The following is a 23,426-nucleotide window of genomic DNA, read 5'->3' as shown; positions in this document are numbered from 1 at the left end:
TTTTCAGATTTTTAAATATCTCTGTCACATTAAAAAATTAGATCCGACACAATTTCAAGTCCCAAAACATCAAATCAACTTTCACAAGCTTCATACCAAACATGCTTTCAAAAGAACTCAAAAACTGACTTCAAAATTTGAGTTGGAAATAGTTGAAAGTCCGACAAAGTGCCACTAAATATTGACATATGGACTAGGATACTGGGCAATGGATTAAGAAGCAAACAAACAAGTGCCCAGAATGGAAAAAAAAAACTACAATTATACACATATGGCCGTAGATCCTTTTTCTCAAAAAAACACGGAAATGCAGCTGCCAGCTTGTTAAGTAATTGTAAATCAATTAAGTCACGCAGATAGGATTAAGGAAATGTTGCAATGAAAATGGCCCACGAAAACTAACAGAATCTACTGATAAACAATTTTCTCATAATCATTTCCTTCCCTTCCTGTCAAGCTTAGAGGACATATTACACTACAAGTAGAAAAGGGAAAACTCTTCCTAATGTAATAAAAACCATCCTTGCAGAGCTGGGGACTAGGAGTCCTAGGATTGATATACGTGTGGATTAATTACATATATTACCTAAGTGAAATCTTGAGGTTGCTAAAAACCTCTCGTGACTGTTAACTCCCCGTGTTTTCAATCTTGAGCACATGTACCTTAAAAACACGTACTGACAAGGATGTGCACGCTCAAGATTTGAAAACATGAGGATGTGTACGCTCAAGAAAACAAGAGGAGTTAATAGATCTTTTTCATGGAGGATTTTTAACAATCTCATTATTTCACTGGGATAATGTATGTAATTAATTCTATATGTGCAAGCATGCATGGAATTATTTATATTATTTTGTAAACGGTTTCTACACGATGGAAGATATCAAAAAGTATCTGCACAAACATTAAAACAAAAGGACAGTTGCCTGTAAATTATTAGACGATTATGGAGCCAGATCTGAAAAACAAGATGATAGTCAGAGGACCAAATGACATAAACATCTTTGGAGGAAGAAAGTATAAAACGCATAAATACATACATGATGATATATATAGCAGAGGCATTCAGGCATAAATCTCAAATTTGCCGCTTCTCCCCAAATAAGAAGATATAGACCCATATATAATAATTTCCGTTGTTGAACTTCTTGTTGGATGGTTGGCAGCCTATTGAAAGAAATTGGTATAAGTTAAAAAGTAGCTAATGTAACTAGAGACAGATGCGAGAGAAATGTTAGAACAACCTTTTAAACCCTTTCCTCCCCAGAATATGTACAGTATTTACAACACGACAAAGATTCTGGTCATAAATTGAACATAAACACAATATTTCACTCACCATAAGCTACTCTTGCGACCAAGATACTTGCACCACTTCTTGTAGTTCTTGAAAAGTTTTTTCATAACTTCAGTGAGTGCACGATCATCCAGCTAAAAGACATCATACAAGAGAACTCTGTTACAAAGTAGATCTCATATGCATTAAAATGAGAGTACAATGAAAAGGAAAGCACGATACTTTCGGCTGCTGATCAGGATTTGGTTGTCTAATGTGCACATTTGCTAGCAATAAAATCAAGTGTTCCCTCTGGTTTGCCACATTATCTTTCTGCACTCAAGACAACATGCAGAATATAACCGTATGAAAACAGTTTATGAGGATTTGCCAAATATGTGGCTTCATCAGAACAAGTAAAGCAAAACTTTGAGATCCCAATTCTCCATCAAAACTATTCAATGACACATAGGAAGATGCTTCATAAAAGTGAAACTTAAATAGTATGTGTCAACACATCCTAGCCACTTCCATGTTGCAATTTACTGCTAAGAACTATTAAAAAAACACTTATAACAAGTTAATATTTATAAAGCTCCAAATACATATTATAGGATTTGACAAGACTGCAAATTCTTGTTACAGAAACGAAAATTTTTGCAAGAAAATTTTAAATTTTTTCAGTGGATGCATAATTTCAATTAATGCATTCATTAGTTTCTATTTCAGATACGTATCCTTGACAAATTGTGAGTGGAATTCTTGAGAATTGAAGTTTTCCATGTGTGTGCCTCATTGTATCCCATATCTAGGTCATAAGTATTGAATAAACATGATACAGCACATTTCAGTACCTGAAAACCAAACATCGCCTGAAGCCAGTCTAAAATATCTTCGTCCACTTTCTTATTCAGTCCCTTTGGCCTTGGAAGACCTCTTGTATTACGAAGTGCAGCAACAGATGCTTGTATCTGTCAAAGAGAGAAGCAACTAAATTCCGGAAAAAAAAATGATGTTAGAAAATCTGAACTCCCGAGAAAATGAAGTCCCACCTCAGGGTATCTCATGATCGCTTGATGTGAACTTTCAGGATCAAGAGGAAGTATATTGTATGGAACATATATCTGAGTCTTCTCAGTGACCTTGGTGTGTTTTTCTAAAATCTATACGTAGAATGGAAATAAATCGGAAGGTTAACGTGTGGTTCTGGCAATTTAACATATACGATCGGCGATGACATGTCCATAGAAGGAACAAGAACGGAAAAGATTATCATCAACAACAGAAGCAGAAAATCTATGGCTCGATACAAAAAAGTAGAAGAATCATAAGTTGTTTGACAGAATAGCGAAACATTACCTCATCATCTACTTCAACAGATTCTGTTAAATTAACTGCCTTCAAGACATCAAACAGCACTGCAGCTGTTTGATAAGCTTTTGTGAGCCGAGCACTGAATCAAGAGTAAAGATTATTTAAAATATGTGGGATAAATAATTGAAATTAAATATTTTTAAATATTTTGGAGCACTTTACCGATCCGCTTTATCTGCAGCATTCTGCAAAGCCTCAATGTACTTCCTGTAGTAATGCTGATAAAAACTCTTCATTTCACGTGCATCACTTCCTTTCCTTGCCTTCAATGTTGTATCATTTTCCTACAGAAAAATTACCAAATATCAGAATTTTCTTATAGCAAACTACCCAGCATCAAAACCTAGACATATAAAGACTCCAGCCTTGCCTTATGTTACCTTTCCCATGTTAAAAAAAGGAGCCCAAAGAACAAAATAACCTGTCAAGCAGGATACTGGGCATTCTCAGCTAATTATCAGCATTCTTAAATATGCATTTTAAGCCATTCAAATAAAGGAATTTCCGCCAACTGTGATTCTTCTCCCAGATTATCACCTAAAATATGGTCATAATTTTTGGGGAAAAAAATAGCATTCAATCTGTAGCTGATTGCATCAACACCCAAATTTGCCTCCCTAACACTGGGATATGTCATTCTGAGTCTTTACATGGTACAGATACCAGACAGATCAATCTATCTTTTAAACAGTCATGGATGGTGTTCTCCTTGCAAAGTATTTAGACTACAATAAGCTTTAAGATAAACTACTCCGAAATGAGTCAAGGAACTTAAAAGTATGAAAACTGATCCTTACCTACTTGGCCTACACACGAAACTCAAAACTAGCCCGTTTTTAGCAAGATCAACTGTCTGCAGTGTATTTGAATTTCATAGCTTCATCTTTTTTATTAATTACCCCAACCATCATTTTCTCGTACCAATTTCAGCAGAAACCAACAGTTCTTAGATTTGCACCAACTTTCTGAAGTAGTTTTTCAAAAGTAAATTAAAGGCAGGGATCATCCAAGAAAAAAACAGTCCATAATAAAATTTCTTGACCGGTCATTATTTTTTTATCTGTTCATAATTTAACAGCCATTTATGACTTATTTTGTGTGACAAGATTTTAGTTCATCCACGTCAGACAAACAGCCGTCGAACTATAAGGAACCTCTTGCTCTAGATGGGAAAACAATCTTCTAAGAAGTAATGGTACAAGATTTGGAATCAAAATAAAGGAAATTAAGTGGTCCAATATTATTGAAATAATATCAACCTTCTTTTTTTGACACGCAAAAGGTAAGAAACCAAATTGCATTCAAATATGAAATACCCTTTCGAGGCGTTGAAGGAGTGCAGTTTTAAATTGGCGTACTCCACGTCCACTAGAAGTTGGATCTAGGCGGTGAGCTTTCTCAAAGGCATAGAACCGACCTGATTCAAAAGCACACATCAATACACATTGGATTTAAAAGAAAACAGTAAACAATCAAAAGAATGCTTCACAAATCAGTTGGGCAAATACATAATAAAATTGTGCAGCTCAGAAAAAACTCAAACAACAAATACTATGAAAGATCAATGTGGGAAGGAATCATTTGTTTTCTTGATTTGAGGCTGGTTGTGTCTAGCTGCAAAATTAGGATACTTAGAAAAAGTTTCCTTATTTCCATCGGATTCAATGCTTCCACAAGCCCTTTTACCTCATTGACACAGTCCGAAAAGTTTCCTTTTCCATCGATTCAATGCTTCCACGAGCCCTTTTGCCAACTCTTGGATCTTAGGCTCTTGAACCACCGATCACATGACACACTCGTCACAAATTTTCTGTTCATATACCCCTTGTCCTAGCACTAGAAAAATTACTACTGCTGATGGTTCTTTAATCACAGTAGCAAGGTTAGGTGATGTCGAATTAAGTCCATCCATTACCTTAAAACAAGTGCTTCATGCCCCCCAAACTGTCCACTAACCTTAAAATTAACACAAGCATGTATTTTTTCCTCAAAGCAATAAAAGAATGTTCAAGCCCTATTTATTTAATCCATGGCAACGATTGGGTCCATCTCCTATTCCAAATGTTTCTGAATATCGCTGGTTCATTTCTTTTATTGATGATTATAGTTGCATGTGTTGGATATTCTTGCTCAAACATAAATCTGATGTGTGTTCTATCATTCCAAAGTTTCCTGCCATGATTCAAAACCAATTTGGGGTAAAAATAAAAAGGTTAAGGTCTGATAATGCCAAAGATTATTTCAATCAAGTTCTTCACTCCTATTTTCAAAAAGAAGGCAATATCCATGAGAGTCAAGCAAAGTGGACTTGCTGCAAGAAAATATGGTAACTTGCTCAGTATCACTCGTGCATTTTTTTTCCAGAACCATATGCCTAGGTATCATTGGAGAGATGTTGTCTTAACAGCTGTACATTGTTAAAGGCAATATTTGCACTTATATTATCGTCTCAATTGGTGTTTATGTTGTTTCAAAGCAGTTTTAAGCGTTTTGGGTAATGTTTTGCATTGTTTGCAGGGACCAATGTTAAATATGCATTTATGGCAAAGAAGAGGTGAAATGGGAAGGGAAATGATGACGTGAAGGAGATAAAGAGAGGTGCATGGCAGAACAATAAGCACCCCCACACCTAAAAGCCAGTGCGCCAAGAAAAATCGAAGAGCAGAGCAGAAGTTCAAGCACCCCCGCTACATTTGAAGTGCGGCCATGCTGCCAAGAACATTCAGGACATCCCGAGAACAGATAGGAGTGTGCACCCGCGCACGTTTCCTGTGCGGCCGCACGAGCTGACGTACAGAACATGGACACGGCAGATTTTTTAGATTATAAAAGGGTTATAACCCTAGCCGCCGTGAGGGGATCGAGCTAAAAATGAGAGATAAGACGAAAATACAGAAAAAGTGAGAAACGACCGAGAGGAAGAACTGGGAAGCAAAAGAACTTGGGTACGAAGACAAAGAATGCTGCATATGGGTTCTCCGTCTTCATTTCTTTTCTTCTTTTTTTTCTACAATTCTTAGATTAATCTCTGGATTGAAAAACATGATTTGTTTTCCTTTCTTTTTCATTTTGAACTAATTTCAATTATAGAGGAACAACATAGCTTGGTTGGAAACTATGTGTGTGACTTTTTTGTTTATATGATTGAATTCCTCTTCGTTTGTTTGTGTCTTTCCGTTTTATAATGTCTTCAATTGACTGACCATAGATTGATTGATAAAAGAATTGTAATCTATCACTCGAGAAACGGATCTAGAAGATCGTAGGAAACACGTCATGGGAATTTATATAGTTCGAAAGGCATATAACCCCATCGAAGTCCAGGTAAGAACAATCGTTTACATATATCGTTTGATGTCAGATTTTAGATAGCAATATCAAAATCAAAATTAGATGGTAATTTCTATTTATCACTTGAGAAAGGAAATAGAAATAATTTAAGTGCTTTTGCCTAATAAACGGGTTGAATTCATGAATATAAATGTCATCGAGAATTAAACATAGCGAAAAATAAAGTTAAATCGAACCTCTAAATTCTCTCTCTCATCGAATTCTCATTATTTAGGTGTGCTTGATTTTAGTTGCTTGTTAAATAAATAATCCAAACTTTTCATGAATTTCTAAATAAAGTCCTCTCGGGATGCTCACGGCCTCCTTTTGTGATCTACACACTAATCAATTGCCATCAAAAGTGTGTGGGCATGTGTGTTTGGTTCATGGTCATAATCGTAGGAAGTTGGATCCTAGAAATCTCAAGTGTGTGTTTGTTGGTACAGGTGTCAATTCGGGTGGTTCAAGTTGAAGAAAGGGTATAAATTAAATTTCTCAACCGAACAAACCCTAAAACCAAAACCGAACCAACCCGGTCAGATTTTTTAACTATGCAACATTATTATTTTATTCTTTCAAAACACATAATAAAAATAATAAAATTTATTTTAAATACATAATAACACAACATCGCCTAAAATAATTATGTGTCATGGGTTTAAATATTTAAATTTAAGAATCTAATTTTGTAAACTAATAATTACTCCACAAAAGAAACAATTGTTTAGAAAATTCAAATATACAAAATAAATATTACACGATGAAAAATTATAATATCAATACATATACAATAAAAAAATTCTGTAGGCACCACAAAGTAACTTTCAAGTTCCAAGCTCCACTTCATTGTTTTACACCTTTTTGGTACTAGTCAAACCTTGAAAAAATATATATAAATGGGTCGGGTGGGTTCGGGTTGATGAGTGACCTCATTCTTGATTTGGGTCAACCCGAACCCAACCCAACCTAATTTTTTCTCTATTACACCCAACCCTAACCAGATATTTTCGTGTCGAGTTGGCAGGTCGTGTTAATTTTTGAAACCCCTATTTTTTGGGTATTCATCAACAAAAAAAGGCTACAAATGTTATCATCCTCCCAAGAAGTTGTTTGTTTCGTCTGATGTCACATTCCATGAAAATAAACCTTATTTCTCCACCCATCATCTTCAGTGGAGCATCCAAGTTTGGAAGATAAAGAGGTTCCAACCTTACCTAACTTCTCTACTCAGTTGCCAAGCCCACAATTTGTCCCAGAAAATGTTCAAACCCTTGATCATACACCAAGTTCTCAACCAGTCCCAAGTTATGAAATGATCCCTACTCAAATAATACGAGATTGTTTGGTCAGACATATGCAAGGAGGAAAGCTCCCTCGGTCCCTGAACTTGTGCAAGCCCAAGAGTTCACACTGAGCTCTAAACCTGAAGTAACAATCGAAAATCTCATTGCACACAATGAACACGCACCTCACTTAGTAGATGAGACCATAGCATGCACATTCCTATTGCCCTTCACAAAGGAACCAGAGATTGAACAAAACACCGACACTACTCAATGTCCCGTGTCGTAAAATTTGACAATTTTCACCATCATATAAAAGCTTCTTAGTAAGTTTGAACATCATAAATATCCATTCCACACTACATGAAGCAGTCTAATGAAAAATGGAAACAAGCCATGAATGTGAAAATGGAAGTTTGGAGAAAAATAACACTTGGGAGATTATTGATTTACCTTCGGGAAAGACGTTAATACGGTGTAAATCGATATATACAGTGAAATATAAATCAAATGGCACATTGGAAAGCTACAAGGCGAGGGCTAGTAGCTAAGGGTTATACACAGACATATGGGTGGGACTATCAAGAAACATTTGCTCAGGTTGCTAAAATGAACACATTTAGAGTACTAGTATCTTTGGTAGCAAATTATGGATGGTTATTGCAGCTGTTTGATGTAAAAAATGCATTCTTACATGGAAATATTGAGGAATAGATTTATATGAACATTCCACTGGGATATGGAAAATGTAAGAAAGATATAGGAATATAGACTGAAAAAGGCCCTATATGACCTCAAGCAATCTCGCCGGTCGTGGTTTGGAAGTTTTACAAGAGTAATGCAATCCACGGGATACAAACAAAGTCAGAGAGACCATACTATGTTCATTAAAGATTTGAATGCTGGGTTTGTCACTATTTTGCTTATTCATATTGATGACATTTAATTTTTTTTAATAAGAAACAATAATTTTATATAATAATATTGATCATGTTACATAAAAAGCGGATGAGCAATCCGCGAATTCAAAGAAACCAATACACTACCGTCAAGACAATACAAACTTCCAATCCCTAACAACATCTGAAATAGAAAGATGATTGAACTTTGTGATCTTCGTTGTCGACGTTGCAACCCTGAATTTGATCATCTCCCATACCTCATCGACGGAGGCCGACGAGTCGTTGAATATTCTGTTATTTCTCTCGAGCCAGATTGTCCAAAAAGTGAAGTGAACGATCAGATACCAGAATCTCTTTACTCTTGTCCCTACTGGAATTCCGGGCTCAATAATGAACATGTCTCCTGCCCTTCTCGGAAAGATCCAATAAAATCTCAGCTCTTGCATCACCTTTGTCTATATTCTTCTTGAAAAAGAACAATGTACTAGTAAATGATCCTGATTCTCCTCGTGGTTTTGACATAACGTGCACCATTGCGGACTTAAAGCACAGGTTGGCCATCTTCTTTGCACCGAGTCTGAGGTAGGGAGTTTCCCCAAAGCCACAATCCACGAGAAAATTTGAACATTTTGCGGGATAGGTACTTTCCAGATATGATCGTAACATGAGAATAGTGGGAAATCATTAAATGGAAAGAAAGAATCGTAGAAAGATCGGACCGAGAACAAACCCGTAGAATCCCCCAACCAAACCCTGAAATCCTCTGAACCCAACTCTAACCTGACTGTATCTAAGACTCCCAGTAGAGTAGCAAACTCGCTCAGCTCGATATCATTAAGATGTCTTCTAAAACGCACGTCCCATCGATAAGTTTGACTGACACCTACATCGACAACCTCTAAAAAGCTACGAATAAGTTTATTAATCTCGGTACAAATCCTAAACAAAGAAGGAAAACGTTCTTTGAACGAAGGACCCCCTCCCCCAAACATCCTCCCAAAACTGAATGAAATTTCCCTCTCTGAAAACCGTCCCACACAAAAGATGAAATGCCGGATAAGAACGAGAAATGTATTTCCAAGGGCTTCTGAACGTCGCATTCCTAGCCAATCCCAAGTCCCACCCATTATCTTGAAGACCATAGATGCTTTTTACAACATTTTTCCACGTCTCCCTTTCTCTTGTACCTCTCCACCACCATTTCTCTAGTAAAGCTTTTTTTCTCAAACAAATATTCCCCAAACCCAGACCTCCCCTGTCCTTGGGTTTACAAACCTGCTCCCATCCAACGACATGACAATGCTTGTCCCCGTCCGCTCCATCCCAGAAGAAATCCCGCATCAATTTTTCAATCTTTTTGGCCACCTGAGTTGGCACTCTAAACAAAGACATGTAGTAAGAAGACATTGCGCTTAACACCGATTTTATCAAAGTCAGTCGCCCCCCTCTTGATAAGAACGTCTTCTTCCAACTCGAAAGTTTTTTTTGCCATTTTGGATAGGACCGGTTCCCAAAACTCGAAAGTCGTAGGCTTACCTCCCAACGGTACCTCGAGATACTTAATTGGCCAATCATCTTTTTCACACCCAATTGCTTGTGCCAAACCAACCACTGCCTCATCCTCGAAATTAATCCCCAACACAACACTTTTTTCAAAATTAATCTTCAAACCCGATTTAAGCCCGAATAATTTGATTATTTCCACTAGTGCCATCACATGCCTTTCTGTTTGTACCAAAAACAACATATCATCCGCAAACTGGATATGCGAAATTTCTAAGTCTCCCCTTCCCACCACTAATCCTCTTACTTCGTTCAAATCCTTGGCTTGTAAACCAATGAGCACACCTATAGAACTCGATCATAAGCTTGGAGAAGCCGGGGAGGACAGAATGGAGAATAAAAAGATATATCAATGCCTGTGGGAAGACTCATTTATCTCTCACACAAGATCAGACATAGCATATGTTGTAAATGTGATAAGCCAATCCATGCATGACCCAAAGGAAACGCACTTACGTATAGTTTACAGGTACTTCAATACCTAAAAGAGAAACCAGGAAATGTATTTTGTATAAAAAAATGTGACAATATGGTACTTGATACTTACACATACACGGATTGTGTTGGATCAATTAATGACAGAAGGTCGACCGCAAGGGTTTTGCACAATCCTGGGAGGAAATCTTGTCATGTGGAGAAGTAAAAAACAAAATGTTGTATCAATGTCAAGTGTCGAGTCAGATTTCAAAGCAATGGCTCAAGTGTGAGTTGCTTTGAAGATTATCTTGGAAGAACTAAAGGTAAAGAAGAGTGAACCTATGAGACTCTACTGTGACAACAAGTCACCTATTAGCATTGTTCACAATCCGTTGCAGCATAATCAGACAAAGCACATTGAAATTGATAGGCACTTCAATAAGGATAAGCTAGATAGTGGCTTAATCTGTACATCGTATGTCTCTTCAGGTCATCAGCTAGCCAATATAATGGAAACGATAGATATTTATTCACCAGCTTGAAAGGAGTGTTGATGTGAAAATATAATCAAAAATAATATATAAAATCAGAATCTTTAAGATGTAAGAAATTATGTGGCATTTGCAAATTATGATAATTAGGAGATCTCTTCATTAAAGGGATTGCAATTTTATCTCTATTTTTCTATTATCTTCGTGTGCCTATAAATTTGTGTTAGTGATGGCAAATAATTATAGTGACATAATAAGTACTTTTTATTTTCAGCAATTACGTTCTTCCTGTTCGTTTAACAAAATCCCACGATTAAGGATTCTAGATAGAAAACCCTTTGATTAAGGGATCTTATTTTTAATTCGTTCCATCTTTTATAACTACTACCTGGGGTTGTCTGTAAATTCAGTTCTGTTGCACAGAAAATCTCTTCTTATTTTGCTTTCTTCTTCCACGTAAAAAGATTTCAAACTAATAAAAGTTATTCTTCTCCAGATGGTATCAAAATGGGAAATTTAACACCTTCTCACCTTTATTTCTATTTTTTTTCCTTGGCCCACATCGCCACAGTTTCTCCAACCTTTCATCTTTATTTTTTTCTGATATATAAGTTTCAATAGCCTTTTTACAATTTTCTACTATATTTCCACAATGAATAAACCGCTTCCTCCATCCCTTCAAGATCATGGAAAACCACCCTTCAAGGATAACAGCAAGGCAGCAACTCCATAACATCTAGCCAGGAAATCAACTTACTGGGAATTAGACCAAAACAATGAGATGCTGGTTACGAGGCCAGGGACGAGGAGACTCCATGATTGTGTCATGGTCATAGTCATGGTTGTGAGGTAGACTATCATGAAACTTTTGTGCTGATAGCAAAGATTAACACTGCAAGAACTTGATTGTCCCCAACTACCAGCCATAATTGGGAATCACAATAGTGAAATATGAAAATTGTCTCTCCAACCCACATAAGATTTAGTGTAGTTGATAGAAACGTGTGCCGATTCAAAAAGGTTTTGTATGGCTCAAAACAGTCTCCACATGCCTGGTTTGGAAGGTTTACCAAAGTAATGTACTAATGTCAGCAACCTATTATAAACAAAGTCAGAGAGACCACACTTTGCTTCATCGAGCACTCAACATGAGCTTTGATAGCTATGTGGAACCAGAGATGTTGAGGAAAAAAAAAACAAGTATTAAATCGGTACTTAATCAAGGAGTTCGAATTACCCAGTGATTCCCAGAATTACATCGGATCATTACCCAGTGATGTTTGATACCATGAAGTTGAGATGGGGTCCTGCTCCATTCAGATTTGAAAATGCTTTGTTGTCTCACCATAAGAAGGGGTTTGGAGATAGATGGAGGAGGTGGATTATGGGGTGCATGTCTAATGTGTCTTACTCGATTTTCATAAACGGAAGGCCAATGGGAAAATTTAAAGGGGAGCGAGGCCTTAGACAAGGGGATCCATTATCCCCTTTCCTTTTTAATAGAGTCGTTGATGGTCTGGGGAGGTTGGTAGACAAGGCCAAGGCATTGAATGAAGTTAGAGGACTCGAAATAGGAAGAGGGAATTTGGAAATTTCGCATATCCAATTTGCGGATGATACTTTGTTTTTGGTTCAATCAGAGAGGCATGTGATGGCATTAATGGAAATTCTCAATTGTTTCGGGCTTAAATCGGGCTTGAAAATAAATTTGGAAAAAAGTGTGGTGTTGGGGATTAATTTCTCGGAAGAAGAAGTCAATGGTTTGGCGCAGGCAATTGGATGCAAAAAAGATTCTTAGCCAATTAAGTATCTCGGGGTTCCGTTGGGAGGTAATCCTACGACTTATAACTTTTTTTTTGATAGGAAACATATATTTTATTTAATTATAAAAGACCATTACATTGTAAGCGGAAAAGTTTTCCGCAAAATAAAAGAGTAAAACAATCAAATTAAAACGTTACAAACTTCCAATCCCTAACCACATCTGAAATAGCTAGATGACCTAGTTCTTTGATATTTCTTGTTGCCTGTGCCACCCTGAATTTCAGCAATTCCCAAACTTTGTCCTCCGAGTTAGACGAGTCATTGAAAATTCTGTTGTTTCTCTCGAGCCATATTGTCCAAGTAATATCCAAAATGGCAAAAAAACTATCAAGCGGGAAAAAGGCTTTCCTTTCAAGGGGGGGTCGACTTACTTTGATACAATCGGTGTTAAGCACTATGTCATCTTACTTCATGTCTCTGTTTAAAGTGCCAAGACAGGTGGCAAAAAAGATGGAAAAAATGATGAGGGACTTCTTGTGGGATGAAGCTGACGGGGACACGCATTGCCATGTTGTTGGGTGGAATCAGGTTAGTAAACCGAAGGACAGGGGAGGACTGGGATTGGGTAATATTTGTTTGAGGAACAGAGCGCTACTGGGGAAATGGTGGTGGAGAGGTTCAGTGGAAAGGGAGACTTGTGGAAAAAAGTTAGAACAAGCATTTATGACATCCAAGAGAATGGGTGGGACGTGGGATTAGCCAGGAACTCGACATTCAGAAGCCCTTGGAAATTTATCTCTCGTTCTTACCCGATTTTTCATCAATTGGTTGGGGCGGTGCTAAAAGAAGATAATATCATTCGTTTTTGGGAAGAAATTTTTTTTTTTTTGGGAGAGGGGGGTTCAATCATTTCAAGAATGATTTCTATCTCTGTTTCGGGTATGTACCTCAATTAATAAATCGATCCGTAACTTTACAGATGTGGTCGTTAGTGGAGTCAATCCTATCTTTCAATGGGGCGTGCGTTTTAGAAGAGATTTAAATGAGGTTGAATTAGGTGAGTTCGCTGAACTTTTAGGGGTCTTCGACAGTGCTCGAGGAAAGAGTGGAATAAAGCATTGATTGTTACGAAAGAATGCGTTAATATCTCTTGGGAAATGGTAACAGAAGCAATTGGTAAGGCCGTGATGAAGAAGATTGAGATTTTCCCCTTCAAGGCGAACAAAGCAATGTGGTGGCCAAATAGCAGGGAGGATTATGATTTCTACCTGAAAATTAATAGATGCTTTTTCGAAAAGAGGATATCCTTGACTTTTGAAAGATGGAGGAGTGACATCAACACGGAAGAGGAAGTTTGGGAATGCTGCAACAGCTGGATTAGGATCATTGGTTTACCATGGGATATGTGGACAACACAAGTGCTCAAAAACATAGGGGATACAATTTTCTTCAAGGACTTGGCAGCAGCTAAAATCAAAGTGGTGGGATTAGAAGGGGGCTTCATTAATAGTTCTTTGGAAATACAGACACCACGCAGTCCCCTGATTGTTCGCATTTATGTAGATTCGATCAACATTTCAGCGTATGATATTTACGAAAAAAGATCCTATGCACAAGTAGTGGTGGATGGTGCAAGGATGATAGCTGGATGGGGAAGAGTGAAAAAACCTGTTGCTAATGATACAGGTATTCTGGAAAATGTTTGTGTAGTGAATAATCAGGAAGATTCAACAAATTGCAGTCAGAAAATTAATGAAGAAGATGCTGGACAACAGATAATACATGGCACAGATATGGTATCGGGGGGAGAAATTCCTTCGATACACCAGGAACGGAAATACAGCAATACTCGACTCATTCAAGGAATGGAAGTGTTTGTTGGAAATCAGCAGGAGAAAGGGATTAGGGGAGCTAAATCAAGGGGATCAGAACCAATGTGCGGGGGAAAACATATTAACATTCTCAAAAGGATTAGTCAGAAAGGGGTGGAGCATTTCAACAAGGGATTGGTGAAATCAATGAACGGAGTACACAATGAAAAGGCACAGCAAGATGGTTGTTCACATGATACATGCAAACAAGAAAGGACATTCGATGTGGTTTACACAAGGAAGAAATCAAGGCAGAATTATGGTGGTTTTACTACAAAGGATGATGATGTGAAGAAGACAAATACCCAGTGGATGGATGATGGACCATTGCATACAAGACAGAGTGGTACATGGGAGGACAGGGATTTAACAATGGATCGAGGAAGTGCTTTGGAAGAGGATAGCGAATACAGTGATGTCGAAACTCATATTTCAGAAAGCTCAGACGCGATGACACACACCAGTTTGGGATTGGAGGACATACGAGATATCTTCGCAACAAACTCTGATAAGGTACATAACAAGAATATTCAATCTCATAACCAGGTACTCAATATTTCACTTGATCCTTCTTCGTCTTTTTCATTCAGTCGAGTCTCGGGGCAGGGTAGGAATTTAGAGGGTAGGGAGGATTCCATGGTTTGTGATAAGTCGGGTAAGGCGGAGATCAAAATCCACGACGGTAATAACAAGAGTGAGGGGAAGATGATATTGTCTGATCATGAAAAAGATGTTGGATGTTTGGAAATGATGGGAGTACACAGGGTGGAAATGCGGGGCGGGTAGAAGATGGTTGGCAAAAGTTTGAGGGGAGAAAAAGTTTTCCGATGAAGATTCTTTCTTGGAATATAAGAGGGGGAGGTTCGGCAACGAGGAGGGGATTCATTCGAGATATGTTACGAAAGGAAAAGCCTGACTTAGTGATTTTACAAGAAACAAAAAAAGAAGTTGTAGGAAGAAGTTTCATATCCAGTGTTTGGAAATCAAGGTTCATTGAATGGGTTCATCTACCCTCAATTGGTAGATCAGGTGGGATTTTGGTCATGTGGGACCCTAGAGTGGTGTCCATCTAAGATAATATGATTGGGGAATTTACGGTTTCAATTTGTATTGAAAAGGAGAAAGACATAGGAAGCTGGTGGTTTACTGCAGTTTATGGCCCATGTAAAGCAAGATTAAGGAATTTTTTTTGGGATGAATTGTCGGGTTTGCGAGTTTTGTGTGGGAATAGATGGTGTTTGGGAGGGGACTTTAATGTTGTGCGATCTTTAACCGAGAAAATAAACAGTTACACTCAGACAACAAGTATGGATTGCTTTGATACGTTGGTGCAGGAATTAGAATTGATTGATCCCCCACTTTGAGGGCTACACCGATTTGCAGCAGACTAGACAGATTCTTGTTCTTGGGAGGGTGGATGGAATTATTTCCATTCCATCGGCAGTATGTATTGCCTCGAGTAACATCGGATCATTTTCCAATTGTCTTGGATACACAAAAAATGAAATGGGGGCCGAGTCCATTTAGATTCGAAAACATGTGGCTGAAACACAAGACTTTTAAAGAAAATTTTTCGACATGGTGGAATAGCACACAATTTCAAGGTTGGGAGGGATATAAATTTATGAAAAAGCTCAAGTCCGTTAAGGAACATATCAAGCTATGGAATGGCGAGGTGTTTGGGAAGACTGAGATGAGGGAGGCCGAATTGAAAAACAGAATCATTGCTTTGGATGAGATAGAGGGTAAAGGGAGGGGGAATGAAGAAGGGCGGAATGAAAGAAAATTGATAAAATGTGAGTTGGAAGAATTGATGTGTCGACGAAATCAAATGTTATATCAAAAAGCAAAGATAAATTGGTTAAAAGATGGAGATCACAACACCAAATTCTTCCATTCTCTTCTTAATCACCGAAGAAGCAAAGGAATAATTAATAGACTGGAAAAAGAGGACGGGGTGGTTGTAAAGGATGAGGATCAAATTATCAAAACCATTCTAGAATACTTCCAGTTACTGTACAGCAAGAGAAATGCAAGAAGATTTGGGATTGAAGGTGTAGAATGGAGACCTGTCGATGTCGATATGAGGGCTGAAATTGAAAATCCATTTCTCGAGGAGGAAGTTAAGAAGGCTATTTTCGAGTGTGACAGATGCAAAGCATTGGGCCCTGATGGTTATACATTTGCATTTTATCAGGATTGCTGGAAGTGGTCAAGGGGGAGTTAATGAAGGTTTTCGAGGATTTTTACGAAGGGGGGACCAAAAACGGGATAACAAATGAAATGTATATATGTTTGATACCAAAGAAACATGACTCACTAAGGGTCAAAGATTTCAGGCCCATTAGCCTCACAACGAGCTTATACAAGATAATCGCTAAAGTTTTGGCTACAAGGATGAAAAAAGCCTTGTCACATACATTATCCGAATCTCATAATGCATTTACTGAAGGAAAACAGATTTTGGATTGTTGTTTGATTGCTAATGAGTCGGTGGAGGAAGGGAAGAAGAAGAAAAAGAAAGGTTGGGTCTTGAAAATTGACTTTGAAAAAGCATATGACAATGTGGAGTGGGATTTCTTGGACTTCGTGCTAGAGAAAAAGGGATTTGGAGAGAGATGGAGAAGATGGATAAGAGGATGCGTATCTAATGTTTCGTTTTCCATCATGATCAATGGGAGACCGAGGGGGAAGTTTAAAGCAAGTAGAGGGCTTCGACAGGGAGATCCATTGTCACCTTTTTTGTTCAACATGGTGGTCGATGTCTTGGGAAGTTTGGTTGATAAAGCAAAAGAGGCGAACTTAATCAAAGGGTTCGAAGTGGGCCGAGAGAAGGTGGAAGTATCACATATACAGTTTGCGGACGACACATTGTTTTTCGTACAAAAGGAGGTACACCTAAAATTTTTTGTGCAAATCTTGGAGTTGTTTTGTGATATGTCAGGACTTAGGATCAATTGGGATAAGAGTGCATTATTGGGCTTATGTCAGGATGAAGTTGAAGAGGAGGAAATAGCCCGGACGTTTGGTTGTCGAAGGGAGAAATGGCCAATCACATACTTGGGAGTCCCTTTAGGGGGGAATCCATTGAAAGTGTCTTTTTGGGAACCAATCTTGATCAGGATTACCAGAAAATTGGCTATGTGGAAAAAAGCTTTTTTGTCCAAAGGGGAAAGAGTAACATTGATCGCTGCGGTATTGAATGCATTGCCTATATACTTTGTCACTTTCAGGGTACCGAAAGGAGTAGCGGCGAAGATGGAAAACATAATGAGAAATTTTTTGTGGGATGGAAACGAGGGTGAATCACACTGTCATATGGTAAGGTGGGAACAAGTTTGTAGACCGAAAGAGAAAGGAGGATTGGGGATCGGAAACATTTGTTTGAGGAACAAAGCACTTTTGGGAAAATGGTGGTGGAGGTTTGGCGTTGAAAACGAACCGCTGTGGAAAAGAATAATAAGGAGCAAATATGGGTTACAAGAAAATGGTTGGGATGCGGGGTTGGCGATGAATGTGACGTTTAGCGCTCCGTGGAAATTTATCTCAAGCACTTACCCGACTTATCACCGACTATTGAGATTAGTGGTTAGAGGGGGGACTAAAATCAGGTTTTGGGAGGATATTTGGTGGGGGGACGTAGCTTTCCGGGATTTGTTCCCTTCTTTGTTTCGTATTAGCTCGGCTCGTAACTTGCCAATATCTTATTTCTTTGCTTTCGACAATGTGTCAAATGATTACTCCTGGGATTTGCATTTTCGTCGGCTTCTCCGAGAGGAGGAGGTTGTTCACTTGTCTTCGTTGTTAGGTATCTTAGAAATGGTTAGGCTTGTCGAAGGGGTAGATGATTTTAGAGTGTGGGAGGGGGATCCGTCGGGGAAATTCACAGTCAAGTCTTTTTTCCATTCATTCTTCTCCGCAAATAATGGTGTCCAAAACTTCGAATTTGACAAATTCATTTGGAAGACACCGATTCCTTCAAAGATCAAAATTTTTTCTTGGACGGCAATTCTTGGTAAGTTACCTACATCAGAGTTGATGCAAAAGCGATGGCCTAACGTGCTCTTTCTCCCAATTGGTGTGTGTTGTGTCGTAATGAGATGGAAACTCAGGATCATTTGCTGATTCACTGTAAGCTTGCAATTGAATTGTGGTCAAGGGCGTTGAATGAGATGAAATTCGTTTGGGTCGTACCGAAGACAACCGCTGATTTGTTCAATACGGATCTCGGACAATGGGTTGGTAAAAGAGGAAGAATTTTTTGGAGGGTGGTGATCCATGGCATATGCTGGGCATCTGGCTAGAAAGAAATAGAATAATCTTTGAAGATGTGGAAGACAGTGCAGAAGAGTGTTGGGAGAAGATCAAATTCAAGATAGTCAGCTGGATTGGAATTAATAAAGATTTTCAGAGTTTATCAACACTAGATCTTTTAAGGGATTGGACTTATGTGTATTGCTAATTTTGAGTTTTATAATTTCCTATTAGTGGACCACTAGTCCACTTCATGTAACTGAAAAACTATTTCAAATTAATATAAGTAAGTTTCTAATCAAAAAAAGTTTATGAAGAAACTCAAAAGAATCAAAGTTGAGGTGTCCAAATGGAATAGAGAGGTCTTTGGAGATGTGGATGTCAGATACACGGAGTTGGTTAACAAAATCAAACAGTTGGATGAAATAGAGGCTGGGGGAAATTGGTCGGATATTCTTCGTGAGGAAAGAAGGGAAGAAGGGAGGCAAGGTGCGAACTGGAAGTTCTGTCGATTAGAAGTTTCCAGATGGAAAGCCACAAAGCAAAAATGACATGGTTGAGGGATGGGGATCAAAATTCCAAATTCTTCCAGGCCTTACTGAATAATCAAAGGAATAGATCAATGATAGACAAGGTGGAAATGGAGGACGAGTATGTGGTTACAAAGGAGAAAAAGATTAAAGAGATCATTATCAGTTTCTACAGAAATCTTTATAGGAAATCGGATGGGAATTGGTGTGGGGGATGGGGTTTGACAGTTTGGAGTGGAGTCCATTAGACATGCTTGAAGCTGAGGAGTTGGAGATCCCGTTTTCGGAGGAAGAGATTAAAAAAGTGGTATTCGAAAGTGATGGATCCAAAGTTCCAGGGCTGGACGGATTTACATTTGCTTTCTATCAAAAATGTTGGGATACGGTCAAATCGGACTTAATGAACGTGTTTGCTGAATTTTTCGACAGGGGCATTGTTAATGGCATCACAAATGAAACTTACATTTGCCTTATCCCAAAGAAACAGGAAGCGATCAAGGTTAAAGACTTCAGCCGATTAATCTGATAACGAGCTTGTACAAGATTTTGGCAAAAGTTTTGATAAACAGGTTGAAGAAAGTCTTGGTTAATACAATAGCGGAAAATTAGTGTGCATTTATTAAAGGAAGAGATTGTAAATTGTTGTCTTATCGCAAATGAATTAGTAAAGGAATATAGATGGAAAAAGAAAAAAAGATGGGTGCTTAAAGTTGACTTGGAAAAAGCGTATGATAATGTCGAATGAGATTTCTGGATTTCGTGCAATAAAAAAAAGGGTTTGGGATCAGATGGAGGAAGTGGATTAAGGGTGTATATCCAACATCTCATTTTCGATCTTTATCAATGGAAGGCCACGGGGAAAATTTAGAAGGGAGAGAGGCCTTAGACAAGGGGACCCTTTATCCTCTTTCCTGTTTAATCTAGTGATTGATGGCTTGGGCCGATTGGTAGATAGGGCTAAAATAGAGAACGTAGTGAGAGGCTGGAAGTTGGGAGAGATAAAATAGAAATTTCACATATCCAATTCACGGATGATACGCTGTTTTTCGCCCAGTCCGGGAGGCATATGATGGCTTTGGTGGAAATACTAAATTCTTTCAGCATCAAATCAGGTTTGAAAATCAATTTGGAAAAAAGCGTTGTGTTGGGATTAAATTTTTTGGATGAAGAGGTCGAAGGATTGGCATTAGCGATTGGGTGTAAAAAAGAGCAGTGGCCGATTAAGTATCTCCGGGCACCGTTGGGAGGCAATCCGAATTATCTTGAGTTTTGGGAACCCGTGGTATCAAAAATGTCCAAAAAACTTGCAAGCTGGAAAAAGGCGTTTCTCTCGAGAGGAGGTCGACTTACACAGATAAATTCAGTGTTAAGCGCAATGCCAACATATTTTATGTCTATATTTAAAGTGCCTATTCGGGTGGCAAAACAAATGAAAAAATTAATGAGGGACTTTTTGTGGAACGGAGCCGATGGGGAGGCGCATTGCCATGTCGTTGCTTGGGAACAAGTTTGTAAACCTAAAGACAAGGGAGGTCTGGGCTTGGGGAATATTCATTTGAGGAATAAGGCGCTTTTAGGAAAATGGTGGGTGGAGATGCTCAGTGGAAAGGGATTCTTCGTGGAAAAAAGTTATCGAGAGCATTTATGGTCTTCAAGACAATGGGTGGGACGTGGGGCTGGCCAGGAACTCGACATTTAGAAGTCCTTGGAAATTTAATTCTCGTTCTTACCCAGCTCGTCATCAGTTGGTTAAGGCGGTGCTCAAAGGGAGAATAGCGTTAAATGAGGTCGAATTGGGTGAGTTCAGCACTCTTTTAGGGGTTTTAGATTCAGTTAGGTTGAGTTTGGTCACGGAGGATGTTCGGGTTTGGTTTGGGGATTCTTCCGATATTTTTTATGTTAGTTCTTTCTACGCCTCTTTCTTTCTAGTTTCCAATTTTCCTTCATTCACGTACTACTCTAGAATAAGGAAAGTACCTATCCAGCATAAGGTTCAAGTTTTCTCGTGGATCGTGGATTTGGGAAAATTGCCGACTTATGATGTGATGCAAAACCGGTGGCCTGGCTATGCCTTATGCCCACAGTGGTGAAGCTTATGTCGGAAACAAGAGGAGAATCAAGACCATTTATTGTTGCATTGTTCTTTCACGAGTAGAATTTGGATCAAAGTTCTGCAAGATTTGGGTTTTGAATGGACTTTGAAAGGCACAGGACTTGTTTCTCATGGAGCCAGGATTCTTTACCGGGAAAAGAATTAGGAGTTTTTGTACTCCGTAGTTCATTGCATTTTTTGGTCAATTTGGTTAGAGCACAACAATAGAATATTCACAGACACATCGAAGTCTACGGACGACGTTTGGGAAAAGATCAAATTCAGAGTTGTGACTTGGATGACAAAGATGTCAGAGTTTAATCACATGATTATCTCAGATCTAGTTAGGGATTGGAAATTTATTTGCTCCCCACGATAGTGTAGTTGTCGTGTTTTTTCCATAAATTGTGAAGTGTTTTGCGGATTGCCCATCCGCTTTTCTTGTAACCTTCTCTATTATTATAATAAAATCATAATTTTCGATCAAAAAAAAACTTTATGGGAACTGAAGTAGCTCACTCCAAACCACTTTATCATTGGAAATTCATCATTGATCGCCAAAAAGATATCAGCATGACAACAAGCAAACCAGTCACAACTCCAACTGAATTGAAGCAATGACTTGGAGAGTTAATTGAAGACCAAGCAGCAAACGAAGAAATGTACCAAAGACTAGTTGAAAAGTTCCCGCAAACGGCAGGCTATAGCATACTCAGTTAGTGTCATCAGTATATTCATGAATGATCCCAAGGAGATTCATCTATAGGCAGTCCACAAATTATTTAGTTGCTTGAAGTCTCACACAGGAAAGGGTATAATGCATAAGAGCTATTCTGAACTAAATTTTGAAACCTACATTAATGCAGACTATACCGGATATCCTGTAGAACAAAGATAAACCTTGAGCTATTGTATCTTCCTCATGATAACCTAATAATGTGGTGGAACAAGAAATAAAATGTAGCAGCCCATTCAAGTGCGAAGCAGTGTATAGGGCTAGTGCACAAGGAGTATGCTAGTTTTAATTGGTGAAGACGGCCCTAGAAGATCTAAGGTTAAATGGAGTAACCCTGTGAGACTGACTGTAACAATAAATCAGCCAGCAACATCTCAAATAACCTAATGCAACACGATCTGCGAAAACACATTGAGATAGATAGAGACTTCATCCAAGAAAAGCTGGATAGTGGACTGATTTTTTTTATGCCTCGTGTTCCCACAAGAGGCCAATTAGCAGATGTTCATGCAAAGGGGCTGAACAAAATACAATCTTTTAGGAGACTATTGGCAAGTTGAGAACGGAAGATGCATATTAATCAGCTTGACAAGGAGTGTGGAAAGATGTGATTATTTCTTGATTTGTGGGCTGATTTAGTGTACAACTATAAATTAGGCTACAAAGGAAAATCCCTTGGTTGAAGGAAACTGAATACTTCTCTTGATTAAAGGGATCTGATTTTTTAATTGTTTCCATCTCTTGTAAGTTAAAACTAGGGTCGTCTGCGAGTTTAGTTAGTGCACAGATCAACAAAGAATTTCATTCTCTTTCACTTCCACAGCATAGAATTTCACATAGCTACCCCAGCTTAAAATTTGAAACTCATTCCATCATAAATTCATAATAAGCAAAATGATTCAAGTCTGGGAGATGATATATGTAAAAGCAAAAAAAGGAGTGATGCTGTAAATAACATTGGAAGCAAGATGATAATTATAACAATGATGAAAGAAAGAAAAAACACTACAAGAATATATCCATATGAAGAGATGTAATTTATTTTGAGACTTACAAAGATAAGCAACCCTGGGATTTATGGGCTCAACCTCATTGGCAACACGAAGAATTGGTGCAATCTCAACAAGAGATGATGGCACCACCTCACTATCCATCATTGTCTCCCCCAAATTACCAACGGTCTGAGTCCGCAGAATCCGCCTCGGTGGCTGCGAATCGGACCCCCTTCTCTGGTAAGCCATTTTAGCTTTAAGCTTTCCAAACACAACTTGATTTACTTTAGTTTACCTGTCAAAAATTATTACAAAAAGTTGTAAGAACTCAGATTTCCTTTAAAGGAACCTCTTTTGAATTAATTAAGTTATTACTTACAGCATATTTACAATAAGATATTTATTTTCAAGGCAAAATATAAAATGTTTCCAAATTCAGATTTCAGGTTCGGGTGAATGGTCTGGGACTGTTTTAAATTTAACCTGGTTACTAAACCCTAAATCTAGACTTTTTCACCAATATTTCCTTCTATCCTGCTGTCCTTTTTCC

At 38.2% G+C, this 23,426-nt stretch overlaps 1 protein-coding gene across 1 annotated transcript in view; it reads right to left on the bottom strand.

The window, feature by feature from the left end:
- The window catches only part of LOC142517908 (callose synthase 1-like), a 64,298-nt gene extending 41,173 nt beyond the window's left edge, over positions 1–23,125 (bottom strand). Inside the window, exons 1-9 of the mRNA XM_075620411.1 lie at positions 22,939–23,125; positions 3,968–4,068; positions 2,814–2,935; positions 2,637–2,730; positions 2,330–2,440; positions 2,132–2,248; positions 1,521–1,610; positions 1,341–1,432; positions 1,042–1,168 (exon numbers count right to left, since the gene is read on the bottom strand). Coding sequence (XP_075476526.1) covers positions 1,042–1,168; positions 1,341–1,432; positions 1,521–1,610; positions 2,132–2,248; positions 2,330–2,440; positions 2,637–2,730; positions 2,814–2,935; positions 3,968–4,068; positions 22,939–23,125 — 1,041 coding nt within the window. The remainder of the gene's footprint in view (positions 1–1,041; positions 1,169–1,340; positions 1,433–1,520; positions 1,611–2,131; positions 2,249–2,329; positions 2,441–2,636; positions 2,731–2,813; positions 2,936–3,967; positions 4,069–22,938) is intronic.
- Between the last annotated feature and the right edge of the window lie 301 nt (positions 23,126–23,426).

Source organism: Primulina tabacum, chromosome 11 (genome assembly GCF_025594145.1).
Source record: "Primulina tabacum isolate GXHZ01 chromosome 11, ASM2559414v2, whole genome shotgun sequence".
NCBI classification, from domain to species: domain Eukaryota; kingdom Viridiplantae; phylum Streptophyta; class Magnoliopsida; order Lamiales; family Gesneriaceae; genus Primulina; species Primulina tabacum.
Note: the sequence above shows the minus strand (reverse complement) of the source record. Positions and strands in the feature narration are given on the sequence as shown.